General features: G+C 52.0%; 3 protein-coding genes across 13 annotated transcripts in view; 2 read left to right on the top strand and 1 right to left on the bottom strand.

Annotated features, from left to right (window-relative positions):
* Positions 1 to 119: 119 nt before the first annotated feature.
* Positions 120 to 2,895, bottom strand: duox2 (dual oxidase 2). 2 transcript variants are annotated; one of them, XM_057051309.1, is made up of 9 exons: positions 2,301 to 2,895; positions 1,921 to 2,111; positions 1,635 to 1,838; positions 1,505 to 1,562; positions 1,295 to 1,429; positions 997 to 1,204; positions 713 to 927; positions 320 to 486; positions 120 to 240 (listed from the first exon to the last, which is right to left on the bottom strand). In XM_057051309.1, the coding sequence occupies exons 3-9, from the start codon at positions 1,779 to 1,781 to the stop codon at positions 229 to 231; spliced, it is 942 nt and encodes a 313-aa protein (XP_056907289.1). In that variant the 5' UTR covers positions 1,782 to 1,838; positions 1,921 to 2,111; positions 2,301 to 2,895; the 3' UTR covers positions 120 to 228. The 2 variants fall into 2 exon arrangements, with proteins under 2 accessions (XP_056907289.1, XP_056907288.1); XM_057051308.1 differs by having other exon boundaries at positions 713 to 862.
* Positions 2,037 to 11,649, top strand: duox (dual oxidase). The gene is made up of 32 exons (XM_057051310.1): positions 2,037 to 2,444; positions 2,540 to 2,704; positions 2,799 to 2,986; positions 3,101 to 3,302; positions 4,113 to 4,279; positions 4,562 to 4,625; positions 4,831 to 4,927; positions 5,119 to 5,209; positions 5,284 to 5,386; positions 5,464 to 5,636; positions 5,711 to 5,886; positions 5,958 to 6,076; positions 6,149 to 6,286; positions 6,373 to 6,486; positions 6,568 to 6,770; positions 6,854 to 7,027; positions 7,318 to 7,543; positions 7,637 to 7,730; positions 7,800 to 7,975; positions 8,140 to 8,209; positions 8,276 to 8,317; positions 8,382 to 8,554; positions 8,626 to 8,856; positions 8,927 to 9,026; positions 9,097 to 9,146; positions 9,431 to 9,558; positions 9,632 to 9,785; positions 9,906 to 10,138; positions 10,219 to 10,377; positions 10,454 to 10,609; positions 10,691 to 10,819; positions 10,891 to 11,649. The coding sequence occupies exons 1-32, from the start codon at positions 2,201 to 2,203 to the stop codon at positions 11,011 to 11,013; spliced, it is 4,662 nt and encodes a 1,553-aa protein (XP_056907290.1). The 5' UTR covers positions 2,037 to 2,200; the 3' UTR covers positions 11,014 to 11,649.
* A 1,035-nt stretch (positions 11,650 to 12,684) lies between these two features.
* The window catches only part of tjp1b (tight junction protein 1b), a 37,471-nt gene continuing 31,426 nt past the window's right edge, over positions 12,685 to 18,729 (top strand). For 4 of the 10 annotated variants that reach the window (XM_057051264.1, XM_057051266.1, XM_057051265.1 and 1 more), the window contains exons 1-2: positions 12,685 to 13,450; positions 13,904 to 14,003. In XM_057051264.1, the coding sequence (XP_056907244.1) occupies positions 13,015 to 13,450; positions 13,904 to 14,003 (536 nt within the window). In that variant the 5' untranslated portion in view covers positions 12,685 to 13,014. Of the gene's footprint in view, positions 13,451 to 13,903; positions 14,004 to 17,207; positions 17,666 to 18,729 lie in introns of those variants that run through there. The other 6 variants (XM_057051274.1, XM_057051268.1, XM_057051267.1 and 3 more) reach the window with 2 other exon arrangements.

Raw genomic sequence — 18,729 nt, 5'->3', positions numbered from 1 at the left:
GGTTTGAATGTTTCCTCTGTGATTTGGTGGAAGTGCAACCTGGACTGTCGGATCGAAGACCTCAGGAAAACGAATTGATCGCGTAGTTTAGTCCATTTTTGTGATGGCGGTGAGCTGGAGTCTTTACAAATACATTTATTTCCAGTCAAAAACAGGCAGAAGAAAAACATTTAGCAAAATGATCTTCATGTAGAGGCTGGAAGAAAGCCTCTGAGAGGGAATCGGCCATCATGTTTGTTCCTAAACACACAAAAAAAGGAAGTTAAGGTGTAAATGAATTCGCTGTACATCACTGACATCCCAGGTATCCCCAGCTTACCTCCCTGCCTGTCAGAGAGGTCGTCACGCCATCCAGGAGGAGCGAGCTCAGGTAGCCCTCGCCATCCTCCTCCTCCAAGCCGCCGATGCTGAACGCCTCCCTCATCTTCTCTGGCATCACACAGTTGAGTATCAGCACCAAGAGCCCGATGAGGGCGCAGAGCAGTCCTGAGAACGGGTAGAAAACAGTCCGCACAACCATTTATTGTTGTGATGAGCAGGTTTGGCTGCGCATGTGTTGGACTAAATGGTTGTAAAAATGCAATAATATGTCGCTAACTTGGGTTTTTACAGGGTGGTTTTAGTAAATGATTAAAAGAAATGAAGATAATTATCAGAATAGTAAATTAGCTGGTCAGTATAACAATAAAAATCAAAATTAGTGTCACCTTACCGGTAGCCTGAGCCAGCCAGAAAGAGTGGCTGTACCGGGTGTGAAAGGAGTCGCCTCCTATGTGGAAAACACAGATCGGTGCGTCCATGACGGTAGAGAAGGAGGCCACAGAGGAGAAGACGAAGGTGGCCGTGGCCAGCATCATGTATCCTGCATACAGGACCACCGGCATGCTGAGGAGGACGTTGGCGAGCAACCAGCAACAGAACGCAGCCCTGTGAGGGCCGTTTAAGTTCAGCGTCTCTGTGGATTATTATTATTATCGGGATAGAATATGTGTGTACCAGAGGGTTGCGGAGGCGTATCGCCCAGAGAGTCTGTACTGGGAGACCAGGCCGCACGTGCTGCCACTGGTGAATTTCTCAGCAATATAGAGGATGGGGTTGGGTAAACCTTTCTCCAGAGCTTCCTCATACTCTTCCTCAATGGTGCCGCGCCAGGTGAACATCTCATTGTAGTCGATGGTCTCGTTGAACTGCAGAACGGGGGCCCCTTCAAAGGAAAGGACGTTGAAGGGTGAATGGATGCAAAATAGAAGGAAATCTTAAGCCGCAGTTAGAAGGCGCAGCAACAGCGCCTCACCTTTCAGTGTAACGTTGATACCGTACAGCCCCACGTGCACGCCGATCTCAGCGTTGACCACTGCGCTGCTGAAGGACTTGTAGGTGGCCGTCGTGGTCATCCGGGCCTCAGCCCAGTCGCACGTGAAGTTGAGGGCTGCAGACAAAGGACAGATGCCTGGAGCAGGACAGGGACACGGGTGTGATGCAAACACCAGGATTCCCAACTCACCCACTATCACCGCACCAACGAAGAAGCTGAGAACTATTCTGAACAGCCAGAGCAGCCTCTGACAGGAGGGGAGGGAGGAAGAGTCAGAGTTACAGAGCTACTTCCAAGGTTAACGGAGAAATCCACCCACCGACTTCCCTCGGATCCCAGGCAGGATGAGGAGGAGACTCGCTGCCAGCACAAGGAAGACCAGGGCGATGGTGAGCAAGCGGCCACTGAAGGTAAAGGAAGTCCTTTGCAGAGGATAGAAGGGGTAAATGTCATCATAGAGAGTCATCGTGGCTCCAGGTGAGACCAGGCAGTGTGTTCGCAGGATCCTCAGCAGCTCTTCTTCCTAAAAGAGATGTTTGAAGATGCATCAGTGGCCGTTCTGTGTATCTGGGAGACTTCCCCACAGGACCTGACCACAGTGTTACCTGAAGAGACAGACAGTGAGAAATGAAGGGCAGCCTGGACTTTTATACCCTCTGTGTGTCACTGTGGGAGGAGGAGGAGGAGGAGGAGGAGGAGGAAGATGTTCGACATATGTGCCTTCCTGACTGATGTTCCTGCACTGGTGCTGCTGCCCTTCACTCTCTCCAGGTAAGACTCATCTTTTCCTGTAAACCTGACAAAGCAGATTATTTTATCCTCACACAGGTTTGTCCGCTCGCTTTGCTTTGCGGGAGCCGACTGAGGGAAACCCCTCACGCATCGATGGATCTGCGTAAATGGCTCTGGAGCATCTGCGCTCTGCTGCTCGCTGTCAGCCAGTGTGAGTCGGCCGCAGTCGCGCTTCGTTTGCGGGGCCACTTACCTGGTTTAAAGCACAGGTGGGCCGTGAGAGCCTGTCTGAACTCCGCCTCATGTCCCGCAGGCTCCCGCTGCGAGGTGGCCTGGGAGGTCCCGCGCTTCGACGGCTGGTACAACAGTTTGGCCTCTGCCCGGAGGGGAGCTGCAGGTCGGTGGTCGCACGCCTCAAAAAGAACATTTGCGGGAGCACATCCACGTCATTCTGTCAGCTAACCTGGTTATTCCGTGTCCGTGCCCGCGCAGGCGCTCACCTCGTGCGGCTCACGCCCGCGCGCTACTGGGACGGGGTGTACCTGCCCGTCCAGGAGCCGCTGATGCCGAACCCGCGCAGACTGAGCAGCCTGCTGGCGGGGGGGCCCTCTGGTCTGGCCTCAACACGCAACCAGACCGTGCTCTCTCTGTTCTTTGGTAAATACTTGTGATAGATTCGATATTGCTTATTTATGAACACGCCTGTGGTTTTCAGACAGAACAACAACCTTTTTCTGAAATGTCTTCTCAGGTTATCACATCACATTTGAAATGTTTGACTCAAGAACTCCCGGGTGTCCACCTGAATTCATGAACATCCCAGTCCCCAAAGGGGACCCGGTGTTTGACCCCACCGCCACCGGAAAGGTCCTGCTGCCCTTCCAGAGGGGACCCTCGGACAGAGATTCTGGGCAGAATCCCAGTAACCCCCGGTCCCAGGTACTTTAGCTCGCCCTTAATCATCGAAAATGGACCAAAAGATAGTGTTGACACACTTTACATTGTGTTTCACATGTTCCTGCTTCCTTACATGGATTGGATGAACACACAAAGGTCAACTCTGTGACAGCATGGCTGGACGGCAGCTCCATCTACGGTCCCTCTGCGTCCTGGTCTGACTCCCTCAGAAGCTTCTCTGGGGGACTTTTGGCCTCGGGCTCTGAGTGGAACATGCCGAGACAGGCGGAGGGACGCACCTTCATGTGGAGCGCTGCAGACCCCTGTACAGGAGAACATGGCCCTCAGGGCCTGTATGGTGAGATGTTCTTATCTTGACTTGGTGTTCCACAAGGTTCACTGCTGGGACCACAGTTGATGTCAAGTTAAAGACCACAATATCTGGATTCCCTTCACATCTAAAGTACCTTATCAAGTCTTTTAAAAACAGCTGGGAATATGAAGGTTTGAATGTCTCGTGAGGTTGTCTAGAGATTTGCTGACCACCTTACCATTACACGAGTCAGTGGGGATCCTGAGCTGAGGTGTGACCCATTTTAGGAGCCATTTCAAGCCTCTTCTTAGGTCCTAAAACAACACAAGGCCTTACAAAACAGCTGTTTGGCTTTCAAGCATGGAAAAACAGTGAGGATTTCACGCATTATTTCACCCAGGTCCGCTCTGCCCAAGCCTGCAGCTTAAATGTCTGAGTCAGGAGAGTCAGGAGAGTCTGATGTAGGACTTTATTTATTGTGTAAAAGGTTTGTCATTAAAAGCACAGCAAATCTCGCTCCCTGTAAGGCAAATGACAAGTTTAACACCACTGCACGGTAACATCCCATGTGAAAATCAAAACAACTCATCAAACCAGGATGATCTCTTTTAAATGATGTCATCACCAACCTATGACAACCCATAAATTGTTTTGGATCTTTAATTCTTTGATTTGAGCCCAGGAGAAACGCCAGATTTCTGATTTTTACAAAACAGTCCAACCAAGTCTTCCTTCCTAAAATGAACCTGCGCGACCAAGAGGTTGGAGGTTTTACGACTTTTTGAAACGCGCTTGTGTGAGGGGCCGTTTTGAGGCGCCGGCCTGTGTCTAACTCGCGCCGTCTCCTGCACGCAGAGTTGGGAAACGCCTGGGCCAATGAGAACACCTTCACGGCAGCAGAGGGGATTATCTGGTTTCGCTACCACAATTACGTGGCCTCCGAACTGCACCGGGAACACCCGGGGTGGTCGGACGAAGAGCTGTTTCAAAAGGCGAGGAGGACCGTTGTGGCCACATTTCAGGTAGCAGGAGGAGTGTGTGTGTGTGTGTGTGTGTGTCGTCTCCTCGCTGCCCAGGTGCTGGGTTTTAATTTGCACTCTGGAAAGAATGAGGGTGCAGAAAGACTCCGTGGATCCGATTTCATGCAATAAACTGGAGGTTTCAGTTTAAGGGAGAACACGCCACTGTCTTTGTTACACAAGTTGGGCCCAAAATGCCCCAAACAGCAAGAACAAAATGAAAATAAAAGCAGTTTGTAGAGTAGCCACGTCGACAGTCATCAGAAGTGTCCTGCCCCCTCACAGAACATTGCCGTCTACGAATGGCTGCCCGCACATCTGGGAGACAAAGAGCTTCCTCCTTATCCAGGTAAGAACCACCCAGAGTGGAACAGGTGATGCACTGGTGCACACAAGCCGCGGTGGGGCGGGGCCAGCTTCGGTCGGTGGCGCCTGACAAACATGTGCACTGTCAGCAAACTGCTGCCCTGCTGACGAGGCTCCCCCAAGAAAGCTGAGACCCCCTCGCCTTCCTCGCTAATAAATAATTAAATTTGCTCCCCTTTTTGTTGTAGGTTATCAGAAATTTGTTGACCCTGGGATCTCCCCAGAGTTTGTAGCCGCCGCCATAAGATTTGGCATCACCATGGTCCCACCTGGTGTTTACATGAGGTAAAGCAGCGGTTGCGTCCTGCACTTTACGTTTGCTAACATGTTGCTTGAGCCCAAACGCTGCTCAAAGAACCAGAACCAGAGTTGATTTTGAAAATCCGAAAAGCAGAGCTGGTGAACCTGAAACCCAGGCCTCGAGCTGCCCATCATCATCATGTAGAGCAAAACTTCTGCCGTCTTCCTCCCTGCAGGAACAAAACCTGCCATTTCCGGGAGGTCGCTAACGCCGATGGGAGCTCGTCGCCTGCTCTGCGGCTCTGCAACAGCTTCTGGAGCCGTCAGGTACGTTCACGCTCACGTTTGTGCACGTTTCTGCAGGTCTAGACCCTGTTTCCATTAAGCCTCCTCCCCCACAGAGCCGCAATATGAAGACAAGCCACGATTTAGATGATCTGATCTTCGGCATGGCTTCCCAAATTGCAGAGAGAGAAGATAATATTGTTGTGGAGGACCTGAGAGGTGATTCTTTCAGAAACTTGAAAAGGTTCTTGTGGGTCTGGGAGACTCTAAGTATCAGTTGTCGCTCTGATGACCAGACTTCATGTATGGACCACTGAGGTTCACCAGGACGGATCTGGTGGCCGTGACCGTCCAAAGAGGACGTGACTTTGGCCTCCGGAGCTACGCAGACGTCAGAAACGCTCTGGATCTGCCTCCGGTGGAGACCTTTGAGGATCTGAACCCGGAGCTCAGCAGCTCCAACCCAAAGGTAAAACTCCCTAAGGAAACCTTCGGACAGACGCCTCGTCGGAGTGTAACTCTGTGTTGTCCTCGTCCCGTCAGTTGTTACGCGACGTTGCAGACCTTTATAACGGTGACATCTCAAAACTGGAGCTCTTCCCCGGCGGACTTCTGGAGTCTCTCAGCGGCCCGGGTCCGGTCTTTTCAGCCATCATCCTGGACCAGTTTGAGCGGATCAGGAACGGGGACCGTTTTTGGTTCGAGAACAGGCAGAACGGGTACGCTCCCCTTTAACAGACCTTCAGAACAAACTGTTGCGTCGTCACAACGGGACGCTCGTGTTCTGCAGGTTGTTCACGGAGGAGGAGATTCAGAAGATCCGCAGGACGACCTTCCATCGCGTCCTTGTCAAGGTCACGAGTGCAGGAGCCGCAGATCTGCAGGAGGACGTGTTCTTCTGGAAGGATGGTGCACAAACATTCTTGTATTCACAACCTCAACATGTTGAAAGTGAAATAATAAAGGAAGCTGTTGCAACAGGTGACCCTTGTCCCCAGCCGACGCAGCTGAAGGAATCGATGCTCCATCCCTGCACCAACGCCACCAAACTGAGTTACTTTGATGGGAGCAAAGCTGGATTCACCGTTTTCATCCTGGTTTTATTCCTCTTTCCTGCGGGTGAGAGGCGGCTCTCGCTTCCTCTCTGCACAGCACGAACCATCACTGTGAACCTAAAGAGTTTTTTAATCCTTTCCCCTCCATAGTTAGTTTCTCGGTGGCCTACATGGTGGCGTACCAACGTAAATACAGATACAGGAAGTTCCAGAGGAGAAGAAAAGCTGGAGGCAGAGCAGAGGAACCAGTTGTGGGGACCACTGGTGTGTAATGGATGTGAGATGTGCTGTTTAATACAAAATCAGCCTTGACTAATCAAATGGGGGTTGGATTTGGATTCGCAGCGTGTGAGTGGCAGGGCCATCAAAAACCTCTGCTTCCTGTCACCGTGGAGGTCAGCGAGGAGAAGAGGGTGCAGGTCTGTGATCGCTCGGGGGCCGTCCTTCGCTGCTTCGACCTGGGCGTCCAGGACCACCTGGAGGTGGTTCTGTCCAACAACCGCCACCGCAAAGCCGCGCTGCTCAAAGGCTCCAAAGAACGCCATCTGGTGAGGAAATAGGAGGATTGTGTTGCTCAACTCCTGCACAAACACGTGCCTTGAATGTCCCGCTGCTCTCCTGCATGTTCAAGGTGCTCTTTTTTGACAACGAGGCCAGACGTGCGGCGTTTGTCCAGCTTCTGCACCAGTGTTCGTCTGACGTTGGGGTGAAAGAGATGCGAGAGGAGGAACTGCTGCAGGAGGCGCTGACCAGAGAGCAGAGGGCCCAGATAGTGGAAACTTTCATCCGACACGCTTTCTCCAAGGTATCAGTCACCAATAGCCCCGCTCGTAGCCACAGAAAACTGTTGGTGCTGGGCTGAGTTGGCTCTGACCTCCATCCAAAGGAGCTAATAACTGGTCTCTACTGGTGAGCTCATCTGTGAAGGACTTACAGTAACCTCAGGGAAGGCTGGCGTGGCTAATGATGCCATGGTGGCATAAATGACCCTCTCTCTCTCTCTCTCTCTCTCTCTCTTTCTCTCTCTCTGTCTGTCTCTCTGTCTGTCTGTCTCTCTCTCTGTCTGTCTGTCTCTCTCTGTCTACATGATTGCAGGTGTTGGAAATAGACAAGTGTGACGCCGGAGACATGAGCGGCGTCTCCCGGAAAAAAGCCAAAGAGGTTCTGCAGTGTGAGCTCACGGCCGCAGAGTTTGCTGATGCGCTGGGCCTCAAAGCCGATTCTTTATTCGTGGACTCCATGTTCACACTGGCAGACAAGGACGGGAACGGCTCCCTCTCCTTCCAGGAGTTCCTGGATGTCATTGTTATCTTTATGAAAGGTAGCTTTATTTCCTGGCAATTTTCGGCTCATACAAAATGGAAGCGGTTTTGTTCTGCATTCTAATGCTGATTATTATCACATATTCAACCAGGATCCTCTGAAGAAAAATCCAGCCTCATGTTCTCCATGAATGACATTGGTGGAACTGGTTCCTTAAGTAAAGGGGAATTTGCCAGGATGCTCAGGTTTGATCCTCATTTCCTGTTTATATTGGCGCCTGTCCCAATCACACGGCCCATTTTGCCCTTTTGCAGGTCTTTCATTGAAATCTCCAACTGCACGCTGTCTAAGAAGCAGGCCGAGGACGCCATCGGGGCCATGATGACGGCCGCCGGCTTCGACCACAAGGAGAAAATCACATGGGAGGACTTCCATTTCCTCCTGCGGGACCACGAGAAAGAGCTGCAGTTTGCTCACCTTAATGTCAAAGGTTCCACCGTCGATCTCTGTAGGGGACAGTTGAGCTGTTTCCTTCTGTGTTTTACTGCCTGAAACTGGTGAATTAACACTTCCGCGGTCGACGGAGGGCAGGAAAAGCAGGCATTCGCTGCAACCTCCCCACTTTGGTTACAGTTTCCCACCGTGTGTTTGCAGGAATGGAGAAACAGGGAGGGAAGCGTCTCAGTCGAGACCAAAGGGTGTCCTTCATCTGTCCGGGGAGCAGGTGAGAGGACCTCCCGTCAGTCACCACCACGACTATTTCAGCACTTACGTCCTCCTCTGTCTGCAGCGGTGGCCCGTCGGAGGGACGAGAGATTCGCAGACGGAAAACGTCGGTCCTCCTCACGTCCCGCTTCCGTTCCGCTTCCTGGTTGAAACTAAATCTTCATTCTCAGTGTTCGAAGGCCAAACGTGTACGTGGACCCCAGACGAGAGCGCTACATAAGGAGCCCGGTGCGACAGAAGATCCAGCACTTCAAACGTTTCGTGGAGAATTACCGCCGCCACATCGTTTGCTCCGCCCTCGTCTATGGGATGGCGGCCGGCTTGTGCCTGGAACGGTGTTACTGTGAGGACAACTCGGCTTCCTCGTTCATCCGCTGCCAGTTTGAGGTTGTTCTGATGCTCCGCACCTTTCAGACTACGGGTTCCAGGCCGAATCGACGGGCCTCCCGGAAACGTCGGTGGTGGGCGTCGCCCTCGCCCGCGGCTCGGCCGCCGCCGTCTCCTTCCTGTTTCCCTACATGCTCCTCACCGTGTGTCGCAACCTCATCACGCTGTGCCGGGAGACCTTCCTCAACCGATACATTCCGTTTGACGCCGCCATCGATTTCCATCGCTTCATGGCCATGGCTGCCATCGTCCTCTCAGGTGGGCGCCGCAGAGCTGCGAAGGGCCGCCGGCGTGCGTGAGCTCACCGCCGTTTCTCTGCTCCTGACAGTCGTCCACACGTTGGCCCACGTCGTCAACATCTACATCTTCTCCTTGAGCGACCTCAGTATCCTGTCTTGCCTCTTCCCCAAAGTCTTTAGAAATAACGGGTACTTTTTAAAAGTCCACCACTCTTTACTCTTTACGGTGTTCTCTCCTTTACCGCGTGTTCTCTTTTAGGTCTGAACGTCCCATGAAGTGGTCGTGGTGGTTCTTCCAAACCGTCCCAGGTAGCGTGCAGAAGTAAAGGTGCTCGGTTCTTGTTGTAGAACAGTGACGCCACTGTATCCAGGATACAGGAATTAATGATGATCCTTGCAACCAGACCAGGGAACCAGCGTCGCAGCAGAACTTCACTGTTGATTCTGACATTTCACAGCGTTTATGTGCCATCAAACCTCAAAACAACAACAACAAACACCAGCGTGAAACGATGAGGGCCTTTTGAAGTGAGTTACGCCGCTAGACAGCGATGGTGTGAATCAAATCTTTCTCTCCTGCCGCCTTCTTCTAGGGCTGACAGGCATCCTGCTGCTCTTTACGCTGGCGTTCATGTACGTTTTCGCCTCACGCTATTTCCGCCGCATCAGTTTCCGTGGATTCTGGTTCACGCATTGCCTCTACGTGGTCGTGTACGCGCTCGTGAGTACTCCCTCTGGCATTTGAACAGTCTGAACGCACGGCGGGGGGTTGATAGCGTGCTCCCATCCGACAGACGGTCATCCACGGCAGCTACGCCCTGATCCAAGAGCCACGCTTCCACATCTACTTGATCCCGCCTGCGTTGCTCTTCCTGTTGGACAAGCTGATCAGCCTGAGCAGGAAGAAGCTGGAGATACCAGTGGTCCGAGCTGAGCTTCTGCCTTCCGGTTGAATTCCCTCAGAATATCACTGCCTCCTTCACACCGTCTCCATGGTGAATTAACCCCTTCTTTCCCAGCCCAGTCACGTCGCGTTCCGTGCACTTTGCTTGGTTGCTCTACCTGCAGGTGTGACGCATCTGGAGTTCAAGAGGCCGCAGGGCTTCGTGTACCGTTCAGGCCAGTGGGTCCGAATAGCATGTCTGACGTTGGGCGCTGACGAGTACCACCCGTTCACGCTGACGTCAGCTCCTCACGAAGACACCTTGAGCCTGCACATCCGAGCGGTGGGGCCCTGGACGAGCCAGCTGCGGGAGCTCTACGCCGAGGAAAGCGTGCTGGAGCTCGGGGCCTATCCGAAGGCAGGACGGAGGCCTCACCACTCATGTCTATGTCTCCATCTGCAGCCGTCTCTATCACACATGCTTTGTTTCCTCCAAAGTTGTACTTGGATGGTCCGTTTGGCGAGGGACATCAGGAGTGGGACGACTACGAAGTGTCCGTTCTGGTCGGAGGAGGAATCGGAGTGACGCCGTTCGCCTCCATCTTAAAAGACCTGGTCTTCAAGTCCTCCGCCAAGTCCAAGATTAGGTGTAAGAAGGTGCCTGACTTCCCCGATTCCCTTAAAGCATCCTCACCCCCTGCAGAGCTCTGAGCTTTTTACCGACGTTTTGCAGGTTTACTTCATCTGGGTGACGCGAACACAGCATCAGTTCGAGTGGGTGTCGGACATCGTCAGGGAGGTGGAGGAGATGGACACCCAGCAGCTCGTCTCGGTCCACACTTACATCACTCAGGTGGCGGAGAAGTTTGACCTGCGCACCACCATGCTGGTCAGATCTCCACTGTCCTCGCCACGTCGTGTGACTAGCATATTTGCCGTCTCCAATGTTCCCTTTCTGCCCCGTTTGCAGTATGTGTGTGAGCGGCGCTTCCAGAAGGTGTGGAACCGCAGCCTCTTCACCGGCCTCCGATCGGTCACCCACTTTGGCCGACCGCCGTTTCTGTCCTTCTTCAACTCTCTGCAGGACGTCCACCCAGAGGTGCGTCCCTAATCTTGGTCACCCTGGTCAGTAAACGGATATTTCAGTCACTCGCTTCTTGTCGTCCGTAGGTGGGTAAAATCGGTGTGTTCAGCTGCGGACCGCCAGGACTGACCAAGAACGTTGAGAAAGCTTGTCAGAGGATGAACAAGAGGGACCAGGCTCATTTTATACACCACTATGAAAACTTTTAACTGGATCCTCCTCCACTAGTGCCAGAATCCTGTAGTTAAAGTTGTGTTTATAGGTTGTAGAAGGTAATTATAGCTGTAATCTACCATCTGTTGTTAGATTCCAGAGGTGATTTTGACGAAATAACAACAAATGTCTGAGCTGGATTTAGGAGGTTTTATACCAAAAGTCACATTATAAACCTATTTGCTATTGATTAAGTCTATTTCACACATCTTTGTTCTTTGTCATTTTAATTTCAATCAGCCGATGACGATAAACATATAATTAATATTTCAAATCAGCAAGAATCCATATTCAGCAGCGTGTTTAGTAAAGTAAAGGCATTTTCATTGTTGTCTTGGTTTTTTTAAGGGTTTTTAAGGGTTTGTCTACAGCGGAGGTTTTCCAAATATTTGCTCTTGGCTCTTTCTGGTGCTTTTAGCTTTTAGAGTTGAGTTACACTTGAACGAACTCAAACTCCTAAATTTGATTTGTTGCTTGAGCGATAAGCCAGACCGTCCTGCCACAGCGGAGAGAAGGGATGAGTAGAAATGTTGCTTTTCCTCAGGGAGAGGGATTAAGTATTGTCTTTGCATGTAGGTCGGTGCTGTTTTTAAGATATTTGGTCAATAAAATGTTATTAATGTTGAATGAAATCCTTTATTAGATATACTCAAAATAATACAAAATTGTACGTAGTAATGATTAGAGTTATTTTTAACTAATAATAATAGGTGTTGTTGATTGGCACACTCAAATGAATATCCATCCCATTCCCTTTAAGATTCTTACATTTAAATTATTTGGAAACGCATTGCCAAGGCAAAAAGGTTAAATGGCGCCCCCCTCCGGTGAAACGTGCAATTGTGTTTAAATCAATTTAAAAAGGATGAAATAAAATATCAGGTGCTTGTCAAATGTAACAATAAAAAATAAATCTAATTACAAACACAATAATCTAACTCCACTACATCTCCCCAGTCCCACCAGTGAGCTGCAGCCCTGAGAAACAGATTTTTTGAATGCAGGTGGATAATTTGTCATTCAAGGTCATGCAGGTTTCTACTGCATGAAAAAAAAACTTCTGCATTGCAATAAGCTCCCTTAAATGCCCTTGTTCCATTCTATTATACTGTATTAATGGATCTCCTCGCAGCGAGCCAGCGCGGTGGAGATGAAAGCAATCTAACGGATCAGCGCCCATGACAAAATGGTTTAATCTTGCTTTAATCAGGTGTCACATTCACAGCAGTCACCTGAGAGTTTGCTGAGTTGACCAGAGGCCCGATGAGCGGCTCCAGTGGAACAGAGCAGTAAATATAACACAGCGAGCCAACGTCTGTGGTCTGGAGCCACATCTCCGATGGAACCCAGTTCTGTTTGGTTTTTCCTTCCTGTTTCTTCTTCTTCTTTTTATTCTTGCTCTGAGCTCCAGGGCTGACAGAGGTACGTTCCTCATCCACCTCCTTCTCAGGAGCTTCTCAGCATCAGGTCTTCCCTCGCTCAGGCAGCGATCGTTCACATCGTAGAATCTTCTTTAGCTGCCTCGCTTCAACTTCCTTCTAGTCTTTAGAAATCCACCCCAGCAGCTAAAATATTTAACCGATTATTTAAAAAGATTTGCACCAAACAATAATCAATAAATTTCAGTGTCTTACAAGTTGGGCTATAAATAGTAATAAGACCTTAATACCCTTATCCACAACAGTCAGCATACATAGACTGGATTTAATTTTTTAGATAAAGTTCAGGTTATATTTGCAGTTGAATGGTGAAAACGTGGGTGATTTCTGCTCGTCCTAAAGGACAAAACAAAATGACGTCAGATACGCTGAGGTTGTCTGTCCGTCAGAGCAGTTTGGTGTACTTAAAGTCCGCTAATCTTCTTATTGTCACTAAGTACCAAGCTAGGAATCAGGCAGCGTCCAGATTGTCTCTTCCTGCCCCGGATGAACCACTCAGACGACAACAAAGCGAGCCTGGAGGAAATATGCGGCATGGTTGCTCCCCTGGCGTGAACGATGCGCCTCCCGCCCTTCGGGACCTGCGCTGACCGAGCTGTGGTAAAAGTCCTGGTGGGTCTCCTCGGCCTGAAGATGTTCGGCAGCGGCTCCAAGAGCTGGTTTGTGAGGAGGCAAAAGAGGCAGCAGCAGAGGGCCGGCAAGAGGCCGTGCACCAGGAAGAAGAAGAGCTGGGCGGCGAGGATCCTCAAGCAGCATCGGCAGAAGATGCTGAGCGAGCTGGACGTCGGCGCCGTGCTGCCCCACCTGGTGTACGACAAGGTTTTCTCTCTGGGGGAGTACAAGGAAATACTGGGGCAGGAGTCCAGCCAGAAGCGGACGGAGATATTCCTGGACCGTTTGTCCTCCAAGGGGCCAGCTGCTTTCTGCTCCTTCTGTTCCGTGTTGGAGGAAGTGTGCCCCCACCTGCTCACCTCCTTTCTGTTGGACGGGGAAGGTACGTCCACTCATTAGATGGCAGTTCGGTTCATGCACAAAGGAGCGGGGCACAGGTCACGGGCGTCTCCCTCGTCTCCTTTCCATTATTCGCCCAAACGTTCGAATTTGAGGAACGCGACACGATAAAGGGGACAGATAGACTTTGCAGTAAGTCACCGGTCGCAGACTAAGAACCGGCAAAAAATAGCTTCTTAAATCTGCGCGGCTGAGGGGATTAGCGAGCCGCCGGCCCTCCTAACTAGCCTCCGACAACATATGGCCTCAGCGTGGCCACAATCTGCAGAGGCCCGTCTCTGGGCGCGCTAAATCCATACGCAACGCTCGCCATCTTCGCAAAACCGCCTCCGGTTTTCCTGCTCGCGGTTTAACCCTTCAGTCGACCCCCCCTCCCCCCTCCCCCTCCTGGAGATTTAGCAGCCTAATAATAATAACCATGAATCTGCTCCTACAGATGGTGCACCAGGGCCAGGATGGAAAGGGGGCCTCCAGGTGCCCCCGAACGGTCCCGGAGAGCAGCCTCCCATCTACACGGACCCCATGTTTGACTCACGGTGAGAGCTGGTTTAACCTTAAACCTTAGCTTTGTGGGTTTTTACCTGACCGGGCTGGTTGGGACATGAAGTTGGTGCATTTTCGGGTCATGTTGCTGCATCTGCGCTGATTCGGTGGCCGTCGCTTCACTCTTGCATCGTTTGTCACTCGTCACCCAAATCTTCACATCCAGGAGATTAGCTGGCGTCTTGTGGATTAGACTTTATTTTTTTTTAAATACAGGCGAAAATAACGAGGCGTGAAACGGAGATTTTGGAAGCGAAGGTGGCGAATGTGTCTCACGCAGACGCATCCTGAGATTTAAGCGGGCGCGAGGCCGTGACGCTCAAAGTGGCGGCGGAGACGCGCCGATGCCCCCTTGACTGTCACAAAGTCCTCTTTCATAACTGACAGCTAAGTCAGCGCGGAGGGGCCGCTCTCCGAGTGGTCACGCCCCGGGCGCTCGCACATGCACGCGGTGGCACGCGGGTGCTGACACACAACGCAGCGCCGCAGCACATGCAGCCAGGATGGACGCCCGGGCGCCACAGACGACGCCAGATGCAAGCGTGTAAGTCCTCCTTTTAATTTCAGGGTCAAAGAGGGTGACCTTGGTCGGTTCTGAGTCTCCAGGGGGGCGTTTGTGTTCCTCTGTGTTTTGTGACGCCTCCTTACGGTCCTGATGCAGCGAGAGGGTCAGGTGTCAGGGTGTCCGCCTGCACGTACGTCAGGATTTCAGAAGCAGCACATTTTTTTTTGTTTGTTGACTCTCAGGAGAAGTAGGACAGAAAGTGCCCGGGGTCGTGGATGCTTGGCTTCAGAATTTGTGTGCCAGGCTGTGTCCCCGCGTGGCAGGACTGACGCGTGTCTGCAGCCTCGCTCGTTACAAATGTGGGAAGGACCCGGGAATGGCGGCGCCACGCTCTCACGCCGATTCACGGCCGAGGAGCAGATCGACTGTCAGCCGCGTTGGTGCCGTTGGTTTGACCGTCATTTCTGCTCCAAAGCCCTTCTGACAACCGTCCACCGTCCACTGGCGTGAGCGACACCGTCTCACCGTTGAGACACACGCACGGTCCTCAAAAACGCAGCACAGCTACATGATTAGCATTCGTAGTCTCTTTCGCCCATTAAGTGGATGATATTAAAAGTATGGATTGGATTACTGTCTGTTTAAAGAGCAGGATGTGTCCTTTCCTTGACATAGGTGTGATTCACCATCATGTGTTTAGAGCCGTGTGTGTGTGTGTGTGTGTGTGTGTAGTGATGTAAGTCACCGTTTCTCCATTTGTAAGTGGAGAAAATGAGGTGCTGGCAGGTTGTAAAGGAGGTGGTGGAGGAGGAGGAGGAGAGCGGAGATTAGCCAGAGCTTTGGGGTTATGCTTCTGGGTGCTGATGACTCACCTCGCAGCACATTGAAAGGAAGCACTGCGACAGCACCGAGGTGTGTGTGTGTGTGTGTGTGTGTGTGTGCATATGTGTTTCACTCCTCCTGTGCTTCCTGGTGCAGCCCGTGGAAACGTAGAGGACTTCCTGTGTGAACTTCTGTGCGCGTTGTGCCCGAGCGATAACCTTTGGCCCGACGGCGGTTCCTCTGGCTCTGGTCCAGTCTTGGTCTCCTCCGAGAGGACCATCTCAGTCCACACACCAGCTTTGATCGTGCCGCTAGGAATAAAGTGGACAAGAGAGTTTAAGGACATGGGAAAGAAGGGCGGCCCCATCTGCCCTACTTATTTGCTGGGGGGGGGGGAGGTACCCGGGCCTGTTTGGATCACACTCATTTGGAGGGTGCAGTAGAAAGGATGTCAGCAGCCTGTGCTCGCACGAGCGGGGTAATGACGGGGCCGCGCACGTGAAGGAGGGATGTCGATGTGGAATTAGAGCGGTGCAGTCAAGTGTGCAGGACCGGGACTGCGGCATGACCACTGACCCCCCCCCCTTCCCCCGACCGAGGACCAGCGTGTCCTCCATGGCTGGTGGTGCTGATGGGCTGGGGAAGCTTCTCTGAATGGCGTCCCAGCGGAGGGGGGGTGACAGGGTGCGTCAGCGGCGGGCTGTGGGAGGGTTGTGCCCTGATGATTGCATTAATGGTGTATTAGTTGAGCGTTGACTCGATTCACCGGCCCGCTCACAGGAAGCAGCGACGTCACTCACAGGCGCTGATGCATCAGTGAAGGAAGCGGCTTTAAAGGAATACGCAACATTTCTCTGGAGCATTGATAAAAATGTGACGGTTTGTAGTTTACTCCTGGCATCTGATGTGGCTTCCATCACAGCCCTTGAGCTGCTTTCTCCCTGCTGATGTGACTCCCGTTCCCTACGCGACACACTTTCGAACCTTATTTCAGGGTTTTAAGCAGCAGGTGATGCAGCAAACGAGTCGGACACACGAGCACAAGATGAATTTAGGTCCATTAAAGCCCCGAAGGCTGTTCAGCCCCCAGCCATCCAGAAGTAACAGACTGGCAAACACTGAAAGGGCTCTTCAGTGGTTGTGTTTCTTTTAGCTGCTCCAGCGCTGAGGATCCGGCTTGGTTTCGCCGTGGCTGTTTAAGCTGTCTGAGCGGGTGAGAGTGGGACGCCTCTCCTGAGGTGAGAAGACGTCTGTGTCCTCTCACGCTTTGGTGTCTAGACTAATCGACTTAAGCTTACGGCTGCTCCTGCAGGTCTTAGCGACTATTGACTGCAAAACAAGCAGTCAACTAGGGTTGATAGTTGTTTTCAAGCAGCAGGAGGAAGGTGCTGCAGCCGTGGCAAATATAGAGAATTAGTGGACACACGTGCATCTTAAAAATGGCTTAAAGCCTCGAATGAAACGTGTCACCTCTGCTGCAACAGGAGCAGTGAAATAAAGGGAAACGACGCTAAAAAGCGACTCGTGGTGGGCGTCAGTGCGCAGGGGGCGACTGTCAGACCCCGCGTGGATGCGACTGAAGGGGACTTTCGTTGCTTCCCAGCGTGCGTTTCTCTGTCGGAGCCGCGCTGCTGCAGGAGTCGCGCGGCTCCGACGCGTCAGCAGCCGAAGGCAAAGCGTGAACTTCCCAAACAGATGCTCCAACGGAGCTCTTACACCTCCTCCTGCTCTTCCGCTCCATCCTCCTGCTCCCCTCCCTTCCTCACCCCCACCCCCTCCCTTTGGCTCACTCCCCCCTGACTACATTGTACATACGCTCTCTCTCTCCTACCTCTCTCTCTCCTCTCTCTCTCACACACACGGACGCCTGGACGCTGCAGCGTTTTTAGGAGAGTGTTTCCAGCCGCGGCCAGGAGGGAGGAGGAAGGAAATATGAACACATCCTGACCTTATTTAGAATCAAGAGAAGCCGCCCGTCGGATGGATCTGCGAGCAGCCTGCCAGCGCTAGAACACGGTCAGAGTGTCATTGCAGACATGGGTCGCAGCGGTTCGGCACCTCTCCCTCAGCTCCTTGGGGAGTGTTTCCAGTGTCAGTCCTTCAGCGCTGGAAATGGCGTTGTGATGTTGAGCGCGGAAGACGCAGCGGAGGCGGATGCCAGGGAATAGAGAAGTGTATGATCACCTGTGCTTTTCTTTGGGTCGGATTTTCAGTCGCGGCGGACAGTACCATGGTGAATTACCAGAAATACATTACTGTAATGCAGCTGGCTCTGGGGGTGACTGCCGTCAACAAAGAACATTGTCTTCCTCCCAGGAAGCGAATGTGGTGAGTATGAGTCTCGGTGCGGATGCTGATGATGCTGATGATGCGGGTTTGGGGAGGAAATATATTTGTATTAAAGGGGGAGGGGGGGGGGGGCAGATTTGTCGCCTCCCACATCTCGTCAAACGATGAGCGGGTCACGGAGCCTCCACTCTCCAAAAATGACATAATACTCCTGTCAGCCGTGCTGCAGCCCGCCTGCACCACGTCGCGACCGTCACCAGCCCGCGGTGCTCGATGCACGGCGCGGAGCCGACTGCACCGCACGCTGGGAGTTTTGCATGCGTGCCTCCGTGTGTCTCTGCGTGCGCGCGCGCGCGCGCGCGCGGGTCGTGTCTTTCCTCTTCATCAGTTTGTAAAGTTGAATGCGTCGCGATGACGTAACGGCTTCGTCACCGTTTCTTTGCCTCCAACTTCATGCACTTGGCCTCCGCATCCTCACCGGAAACGCCACCGCTGAACTGAACGCGCACCATGTGTCCACCCCTCCACCCCCCCAACTACAATAAACTGTGTCTTGTCCCTCACTGTTGTGTTGCTCGTTAATGAAACGTGCACGGAACGTGCTCCTGTCCTGCTGTCTCCTGTGCTGCAGCCAGGCCTCCTTCACTGCCATTAAACATGTGTCTTTGCTGCTCTCCGCATGTGTGTGTGCATCTCCTCTGTCCTCGTGCTCCCACCATTCTTCATTTGTCTCCTTCTCCTCGTTATAACCGGATTGCTCGTGTGTGACATAGCAGGATATCCCCAATTACAGCCAGATTACCATCTTGTTTGAAAGGAAAGATTGCTAATTAGGAGTTAATAGGCTTGATGGCGCTCACATAAACTCCAAGTGCATCTCTTGGTTCGCACTCACACACTCTCTCACACACACACACACACACTCACACATGCCAAATTTCCAGGACAGAAGCAAAGAAAAGAAGAATCTGAAATTCTTGAGCCAGATTTCATAAATGTTGGAAGCCAAAGGACGTTTTAGCTGCAACGTTCAGATTTTGCTCTGTTAAATCAGCCCCAGATGCAGATTAACGATGTCACCAAAGGGCTGCTGGATCCTCAGC

The sequence above is a fragment of the Takifugu flavidus genome, chromosome 13 (genome assembly GCF_003711565.1).
Source record: "Takifugu flavidus isolate HTHZ2018 chromosome 13, ASM371156v2, whole genome shotgun sequence".
NCBI lineage: Eukaryota > Metazoa > Chordata > Actinopteri > Tetraodontiformes > Tetraodontidae > Takifugu > Takifugu flavidus.
This window is presented reverse-complemented; position numbering and strand designations above follow the sequence as displayed.